Source organism: Cnephaeus nilssonii (genome assembly GCF_951640355.1).
Source record: "Cnephaeus nilssonii genome assembly, chromosome: 14".
Lineage (NCBI taxonomy): Eukaryota > Metazoa > Chordata > Mammalia > Chiroptera > Vespertilionidae > Cnephaeus > Cnephaeus nilssonii.
Genome location: NC_137085.1, coordinates 43,794,721 through 43,803,850, shown reverse-complemented (window position 1 = coordinate 43,803,850; position 9,130 = coordinate 43,794,721). Strand labels below are relative to the sequence as shown.

The 9,130-nt window shown below is 57.8% G+C and overlaps 1 protein-coding gene across 2 annotated transcripts in view; it reads right to left on the bottom strand.

The window, feature by feature from the left end:
- Positions 1-308: 308 nt before the first annotated feature.
- Positions 309-9,130, bottom strand: part of APBA1 (amyloid beta precursor protein binding family A member 1) — a 203,031-nt gene continuing 194,209 nt past the window's right edge. For both annotated transcript variants that reach the window (XM_079789582.1, XM_079789583.1), the window contains exons 10-12: positions 7,342-7,461; positions 4,407-4,547; positions 309-3,765 (exon numbers count right to left, since the gene is read on the bottom strand). In XM_079789582.1, coding sequence (XP_079645708.1) covers positions 3,694-3,765; positions 4,407-4,547; positions 7,342-7,461 — 333 coding nt within the window. In that variant the 3' untranslated portion in view covers positions 309-3,693. The remainder of the gene's footprint in view (positions 3,766-4,406; positions 4,548-7,341; positions 7,462-9,130) is intronic.

The following is a 9,130-nucleotide window of genomic DNA, read 5'->3' as shown; positions in this document are numbered from 1 at the left end:
CTACCGCCTGCTTCCCTTCCTCCTGGGAACCGAGGTCCCTCTCCCCCGTGACGGGAGGAGCTGAGGAGACTGGGAGAGCAGCGGTATCGGGTGATACACCCTGTGTAAAACCAAGTCGGTTTCACAGAATGCGCCCATTTAGTAAAATGCCTGGGCCTGGGGCATCAAGCAGGCTCCACAGGATGGGCGGGAGGTGGCCTGTTGGGGAAAAGACAAAATCTGCCCACTGCCTGGGCCCCGCCCCGCCCCCAATGCAGTAGACACTCAGCTGGTCAAGAGGTGAAGTTCCTGTTTATTGTTGCAGCAACTCTTACAGACATTAGCGTTCAGTTAAATAAAGAGAACACATTAAATACATCACAACCCCCAACACACCACGGAGGAGGGGAGGGCGGGCGGGGCCCAGGGACCAGACTGAGGAAGTACATTCAGTGGGTGTGCGGCGTCCACATTCCAGGCTCACGTGTATATATACTTTATTTATATATTTATTTATATTTATATATAGAGATCATCGAGTTCTGTGTATACAAAGAACGATATTGGTACAAATACAATACTATATTCTCCCACTGCTTTACAATAAGCTCTGTTTTATCCTCTTTACAGAACAATAGTACAGGTTGTCCTGGAGGGGCTGTGCTGGGTAAGTCCACAAAACCTCCTTCCCACACGTCCTTCCGCGCTGCCTTGAGGGTGTGTGTGTGTGTGTGTGTGTGTAGGTCGGCCAAACCAGGGAAGGAGCAGACAATCTCACAACAAGGGGCGTGTGAGTGGGAGAGTGAACAGGTGTGCGGGGAGGTGGCCCTTGGTTGTAAACATTGACAGCCACACCTTGGCTGTGGCTCGTGGATGGTGTCCTCAGCGTGCGGATGGGGCTGGGGTGACGGGAGCGATGGGGAGGTAGTGGGTTACTCGGACCCTCAGAGGCCCGTGTGCATGGGCCATGTTCACGAAGCAGAGCCGTCTGCAGGGCCTTGGAGTCCAGCCCTCTGGGGACCCAGGCCCCGCAGAGCCCGCTCCGGTGAGGGGAGGGGGCTCCAGGCATCGGTCTCGGGGGTTTCCTCGGAACCCTTGGGAACCCGAGGCTGATGGTGGCTCCCTGAAATGGTCACATCTGAGAAGGCGGGTGGGGTGGGTTCTGGTGCATCCTGGCTGGACCAGGAGGGAGCACAGGGGCGGGGGCAGTGGGGGGAGCTGGGAGCCATGTTTGGGATGCTCGGCACATGGTCTTGCCCATCACACGGGTATCCAGATGTTCACATGTACAGCAATTCATACTGGAATGTCAAGGGACACTGACCACCACTTCCCACGGGGCTCTCAAAATCGGAGCTTCTAACATGTAAGGTCCTGCCTCCGGGTTAACCACAGGGACTGCCCTCCCTCCCTCCAGTGGGTGACCGTGTACCGAGCTCCATAAACATGTGCGCGCTGTGTGTGCAGGGCCACTCCTAGCAGGAAGGAGGGTGGTGGGGAATATTGTGCTCCTCCGCTAGGCCAGCTTATCAAGTTGGCTCTCCCAGCCCCTGGCCAACTGCCTAGGTTCCTGTGCAGTAGCGTAGAGAGGACTCCCTCCTCCCTCTGGGGGAAGACACGTCGCTGTGATTACGGGGAGGCTCACAGGGACAAGCTAGCCGAGTTCCCGTCTCGGCCCATCTGGGCGGCCTCCTCACCCTGGGGGCAGACGGGCACGAGCCCACCGAGGCTTTCCCAGGCTCCCGAGGCCTGAAATGCACCAATACCGCTGCACTCATGTCTTACCTCTCTCTCTCTCTCTCTCTGGCAGAGGAACGCTGAACTGACGACTCTGTAGTATTTCATTATAGTACCACACACTCTGCAGTCGGAAAGTGGGAATTGGACCCATGGTTCCTGACTGCCCACCGGCTCCCCTGGAGGAGGCGCCCCCCTCCCCGGAGAGGACGTCCGGACAGCGCAGCCCCTCCTCCCCAGCGCTCGCTGACCACACACCCAGTGACCGGCCGCCGATGGCTTTGAAACATTCGGCTTTCCTGACCTGAGGCAGGAAACTCAGAAGGTACCGAGATCCCCAGGGAACAGAGGGAACACAGCTGTCTAGTCCAAGTCTCCTGCTCCTCATCTCTTTATATTCGCTTTTCTCCCTCCCTGGGGCCCCTCCCCATTCGATCTATAAATACATACCCAACGTGTGCTCACCGAACTCCTACTTCCACAAGCACAACGTAAATATCCCATGTGCAGAGAACAGGGACTATATTAATATTATAAAATATATTAGTTTCTCTCTTCCCCGTCTCTGCGGAGGTCATGAACAAAACACAACAAAAAACAAGCCACACCCCGTCCACATGAAAACAAAATGCTCTTTGGACCAAAGAATAAGTGAAAACTGGCTCAGAATAAAATTACTAAAATATTTTCACTGAACTGAGACGGGACTCATACACACGAGGCACCTGATAAAATAAACATGTCACCCTCCACAGCGACTAAACGCTCAGACCCACGAGGCAGCGAGGGGAAGTTTCGGGAACACGCTGGGGACTTGGGCATAGCTTGAGGTCATGATTGTCCCCCTCGTTTTCTGGTTTATGTGCTCTCCGGCCGTTCCCAGGTCACATCCTGCCTAGTGGCCCTGAGCAGAGGAGGAAATGTCACACGAACGCACCTGCATCCCCGTCTTCCAGGTGAGCAGTCCCACCTTCCCAGTCACACGAACGCACCTGCATCCCTATCTTCCAGGTGAGCAGTCCCACCTTCCCAGGCTCCCTGTGTGTGTGTGGTGGTGGGGGGCACGGGGCGGGGGGGCGAGGGGAGCCACCAGAATACTGAGCCAAGGTGGTGCTGGCAGGGCCGGGCCTGAGCCACAGAAGGGCCTCTCCCCCAGGACAGAGCTGACCAGCCCCAGGGGTCTCACCAGCCAGGGGAGGGGGGCTCACACAGAGGTAATGGGGTTCTCCAGGGGCTCCGTGTGCCTCCCCGGTGGAGGGGAAAAGGGAAGGATGATATATATGCAAGCGAGACTGTGTGTACATACAAGTGGGTGACATGGATGGAGGCAGACAGCACCTGCCCACGTTCATCTAACTGTGTAACCTCAGGACAACCTAGAAGCTATGATGTCCCAGGAGCTGCCAACACGTGGTGCCATCCTTGGGGGAGGGGCTCCTGTTAGAAAACAGCTGTGTTGACATTAGAACTATACAAGGGGCCTTAGGTGGGCTCAGAAACCCTGGGCAGAAATGATGGATGGCGCCCCACGTCCGTGGTGGGCCGGTCTGTTACCACCGGTTCCCACACACGCACTGGAGGAGAGCCGAGATCAGTGACGGGCTTGCAGGCACTGCGGAGTCAGCTTCCTGCCGTCCCTCCGAGCGCCCCGAAGAAGCTGGCCCCTCCTGGGAAGGGAGCATTCCCCCTTGGGCGGTGCCAGCCCTCCTGGGCCCCCGAGGGCCCTCAGGACAGTCCAGTCCTGGGTGGATAGTGGCTGCTCTCCAGCCTCAGGGGAGTGCATACAAAACTTCCCTGGTACTAAAAAAAAAGTAAACAGGAGAGACGGAGATCACAGTCCTTACGGATGCCTTCCTTCCTGTGTAAGACCGAAGGAGGGCACGAGGGGAAGTCTCAGTGGGCACACAGATGCAGCACGAGAAACACAACCACAAGCGAGGAGAGTCCTCCATGCATGCGCCGGCGGTGGGCGCGGCCTCAGATGTACACGGGCTGCTCCTGGGCCGTCAGCAGTCTGTACATGGCAGCCGGCATCGTCTTCATGTGAATCTGAGGGCAGAGGCAGACGTTAGCAGGGGTGGAGGCTCGGGGCCCAGGGCTGGGGAGAGGGTACCTCCCACCAGGGGTGGGTGTGAAGATACCTCCCAAGCCCACTGCTAGCAGGAGCCTGCCTCCAGGAAGAGTTGCGTCCGCAGGCTTTCTGAAAAGCTGGGGGTGGGGGTGGAGGGGCAGGGTAGCCAGGAAGACCAGGTCAGGTTTATTTTCCCAGTCAAGTGCTTTGGTTCCCATCAGGGTCAGAAGGGCTGTTCCCGCTCAGTTCCTGCACCACCCCGGCTGGCGGGGAGGGCAGCGGCGGGAGCAGTCAGCACCTGCAGGCGCTTACTTCCATTTTAAGAATCCTCTCCTTTTGGGGATGAATGGTGACTAGACTTTTAGGGGTGATCAGTTTGTCATGCATACAGATGTTCAATTATGATACTGTACAGAACTTAAAAAAAGGAAGTGAGCAAATCATCCTCCAGGGGACTTGATCTTGTCTCAGGGAGATGTTCTTGGACCCCTTTCCTTACTGACTCTCCAATCTGGCCTGAGACAGACAGACTGCTCTGGCTGCTGAGCACTCGGGCTTGGTCAGGGACGGCCCGAGGCGCCAGGCATCAGAGGACCCCGGCCCTGGCCCCCACGCCTACCTCCCCCACAGCGTTGGAGAGGATGTGGACGATCTTCTCGTGCGGGGTGGCGACCACGCTCTGCCCGTTGATCTCGATGATCCGATGCCCCACGCGGACGCCTCCCCTCTCGGCGATGCCCCCTCGCATGAGGCTGCAGATCTGTGGGAGTCAAAGGCCAGGTTACCCCTCGTGGGCGGGGAGCTGGGTGGGGACAGAGCCTGTCCTTTCTGGAGGCCCTGCTTCTCTCCTCTCACCTCCGAGAAGCTGCCCCAGGGAGGCTTCGTGCGTTTCGATCTCCTTGTTGCTTTTCACAGGAAGCAGGGTTGTGTGTGCCCACGTGGCCAGCTCCTTCGTGCACGTTGCACAGGGAACGGGGCACGTCACGGGGTTTCACGCACTCGGAATCCTGCCTACTTTCCATCCCAGCTGAGTCCCCGTAAAAAGAGCGGTTGGGGGCTGTCACTGAGCTGCCAACGTTTTCAAACTGTCAGCCTGGGTGACTCAGGTGAGTTTTATTTCCCACAGTCACCAGGGGCTCAAATGCCAAAACGTATGATGCTAGCAGCCACTTTTTAGGGTCACAGTGACATGAGCCAACCTGGGGCTGGAACCCCACTCCATGTCCCAGAGTGCGGCCAGCTGGAGGGGAGCCGCTCCTCCCGCCTTCCCAGCTCAGAGCCCAGATCAGACGCCCTTCTCCCAGAAAGGACAGCGCGCGGGGCTGTGTCCAGGGGGGCAGGGGCTGCGGGCTGGTGGGAGCGAGCCTGCACTTCCTCGTTGGGCGGGTTCTGGGCTGGGCACCGCAGGGGACAGCCACCTCCACCTCCACCCAAAACGGGCGGAATCTCCCCAGAAGAACATGTTCTGAATTTACAAAGCTGACTTTTCACTGAGACGTGAGCCGCTATCTAAAAGCCCACGCAGCCCTAGCCGGTTTAGCTCAGTGGATAGAGTGTCGGCCTGCGGTCCCGGGTCCGATCCCCAGTAGGGGGTGTGCAGGAGGCAGCTGATCAGTGATTCTCTCTCATCATTGATGTTTCTATCTCGCTCTCCCTCTCCCTTTTCTCTGAAATCAATAAAATATATCTAAGAAAATAAAAGCCTCCGCAGGTGAGACTCTTGTGACAACACACCTCCTGCCCTGTGAGCACGTGGAGACCTGCGGCCCACCAGGCCCCTTGGTCAGAAGTTCCTTAGGCGCAGACCACACTTTAACTGAGAATGCGGCCCGACAGACCCTCATCTCTGAGTAAGAACCTTTTGATCCTATTTGAACTTTTCATATTATTCAAATAGGAACAAAGCAAATGGGGGGAGTATAAACAGAAACAGGATGTCGGACTAAACCGATAAGGAGTCACCCGCGCTCCTCTCCGAAAAGGAAACAACGCTACACAGGTACAGAGGTCAGAGAACGTGGGCTGGTGTTTCACCTCCAGCGGGGATCTTCAAGTGGGTATTTCCAAACCTTAAAACTACGTGAAATAACATTTTGATTACCTACAACTCTTAACTGAAATTTAAGGAGGAAAAAAGAACATAATTTTTTTTAATCTGGAAGGATGAAAATCAGGAGGTTACAGAGGACAGATTGGCCACCCAAACCCAGAATGCCGATGAGAGCAGAAAGGCCAGCTGGGCAAGAGGAAGGGGCACTGAGTAGGGGAGTTTCTGTCTGCGATGAAGAGAAGTTCTAGAAAGGGTGATGGCCATATCACTTGCTGAAGGTACTTAATGCCCTTGAATTTTATGCTTCAAAATAGTTTAAATGGTCAATTTAAGGTGTATGTTTTACCACGAGGAGAAAAGGAAGTATTATTTTAAGGTCGACATCCAAGGGATACACTGTATTCTCAAAGTGCCAACTGAGGTTAAAAAGGCAAAGCACAGCCCGGCTGGCGTGGCTCAGTGGTTGAGCGTCGACCTATGAACTAAGAGGTCACAGTTGGATTCCTGGTCAGGGCATATGCCTAGGTTGTGGGCTCTCTCATTATTGTTTCTCTCTCTCCCTTCCTCTCTGAAATCAATATATATATTAGAAGCCTGATGCACGAAATTCGTGCACTCAGCGGGGGGGGGGGCGGGGGGGCAGCAGGGGGGGGGTCCCTTAGCCCGGCCCGTGTCGGGGAGCCCAGGGATCAATCGCCCTGCAGAGGGAGGCCCCGCCCACCCACTGTAGTGCCAGCCACTGCCGGCCAGGTAGCCTGGGCCTCCCTCTTTGGGGTGATCAATCACAGGGCTCCATGATGGATCACCCCAAAGAGGGAGGCCCTGCCCACCCGGACGGGGCTCCGCCCACCTGCCACAGCCCACTGGGCCTCCCTCTTTGGGGCAATTGTGGAGTCCCTCTCCCCAGCCCCGTCCCCCCATATTGATCGCCCCGCCGGCTGGTGGCCTGGGCCTCCCTCTACAGCAGTGGTTCTCAACCTTTCTAATGCCGTGACCCTTTAATATAGTTCCTCATGTGGTGACCCCCAACCATAAAATTATTTTCGTTGCTACTTCATAAGTGTAATTTTGCCACTGTTATGAATCGTAATGTAAATATCTGTGTTTTCCGATGGTCTTAGGCGACCCTGCTAGCGGTTCTCAACCTGTGGGTCACGACAATAAAATATATTTAAGGAAATCAATAAAATATATTTAAGAAAATAAAATAAAAGCCTCCTTTACGATCAAATAAGGCTAGACAGGAAGGAAGCCCGAGCTGGTACGTCCCAAGCTACCTCGCGCTCGGGCTCCGAGGCCAGGGCTCTGAGCAGGGCCCCTGTCTCTCACGTTGAAAAGCACAGGTTCTCCGTCCAAAGAGGAAGCCGAGCCTGCCTTCACCCATTCATCCCCTTCCTTGCTGGATTCTTTCAGGGAACGGACCAGCTTTAAAAATTAAAACTAAAACACCAAACTGTGTCACATTTGCGTCTGGCTTTGGAAAGGGGCGTGGAGTTGTACTTACAATTCCGTTCTGGACACTGAAACCCAGCTGGTAGCGAAGGTCCGGCCTCCGGATCAGCACGGTGGTCACCGGCGGGCACCTCACAATGTTCAGCTTCACCCGGGCCTGGTTCTTCAGGCCCTGAAAAGGAGCAGAGCACCGTGGGTGTGGCGACCACGAAGGCAGGCAGCACCAGAGGCAAAGGAGCCCCGTGAGGCCCTGTCACTCCGTGGGCTCCCCAAGTTCCCGCTGTCCATCAGCTCGGTAGAAACCGCCTGCCTTACATGGAGCCCTTGTGGCCTGTGCAGAGACCAGTGACTAGGGCGCGGTCTTCACGTTGGGAGGCGGGCTGTTCAGAGACCTGAGGAAAGGGGTCATCTGTGCAACACAGAGGCAAACTGCCCCGTGTGCTCGCGGCTTGGCGGATGAGGGCGGCAGTGTGCCCTGGCCACGAGACAAACGGTGGGAAACACTTTTTCTCCGAGAGGCAAACTCAAGCAAAAGACATCTAATTCCAGCCACTGGCCCGATGCGCCAGGCTTGCTTTCCCTCCGTCTGGAATGTTCCTGCTTCCCCACCCCCGTGCCTGTTAGTTCATCAACCTCCCCACAGGCCCTGGGAAAGCAGGGCAGGCAGGGCTCTCCGAGGCCTCCTGGGGAGAAGGAACAGGGCGCTGCTGGGGAGGAAGGGAGGAGGGAGGGAGGCTGGAGGTTGTCCAGGTTACAGGATGCTTGCTGACATACCCCACCCTCTAAGTCAGGATGGAGGGCAGAGGGGAGGGTGGTTTTTAAAGATAAAAAGGGGACCTGGCCTGGTTTCAGAGCCTGATGAGAGAGCTTCCTCCGCCCACTCTCGGCTACACTGAGCTCAGGCCCACGCTCCTGTCCCCTGGCCACGCGGCAATGACCTGGTCTGCTCAGGAAGTCATCCCGGGTCAGGGAGATTTTACTCCTCCAGGTCCTACCACCAACCATGAGCTTCCTCTTAAAAGGAGGCGCCAGACACAACTAGTGCGGCCCTGGAATCAAGGTCCACCTCCCAGATCTTGAGACCACCTGCTCTGTCCTGGGAATGAGCGCCTGCCCTGCCCAGCGAACGCCTGCCCTGCCCAGAGAACGAGTGCCTGCCCTGCCCAGCGAGCGCCTGCCCTGCCCAGTGGACGCCTGCCCTGCCCAGAGGACGCCTGCCCTGCCCAGCGAGTGCCTGCCCTGCCCAGCGAGCGCCTGCCCTGCCCAGAGGACGCCTGCCCTGCCCAGCGAGCGCCTGCCCTGCCCAGCGAGCGCCTGCCCTGCCCAGAGGACGCCTGCCCTGCCCAGCGAGCGCCTGCCCTGCCCAGAGGACGCCTGCCCTGCCCAGCGAGCGCCTGCCCTGCCCAGAGGACGCCTGCCCTGCCCAGCGAGCGCCTGCCCTGCCCAGAGAACGCCTGCCCTGCCCAGTGAACACCTGCCCTGCCCAGAGGACGCCTGCCCTGCCCAGCGAGCGCCTGCCCTGCCCAGCGAACGAGCGCCTGCCCTGCCCAGAGGACGCCTGCCCTGCCCAGCGAGCGCCTGCCCTGCCCAGAGAACGCCTGCCCTGCCCAGCGAGCGCCTGCCCTGCCCAGCGGGCGCCTGCCCTGCCCAGAGAACGCCTGCCCTGCCCAGCGGACGCCTGCCCTGCCCAGAGAACGCCTGCCCTGCCCAGCGAGCGCCTGCCCTGCCCAGCGGACGCCTGCCCTGCCCATCGAGCGCCTGCCCTGCCCAGCGAGCGCCTGCCCTGCCCAGAGAACGCCTGCCCTGCCCAGCGGACGCCTTCCCTGCCCAGAGGACGCCTG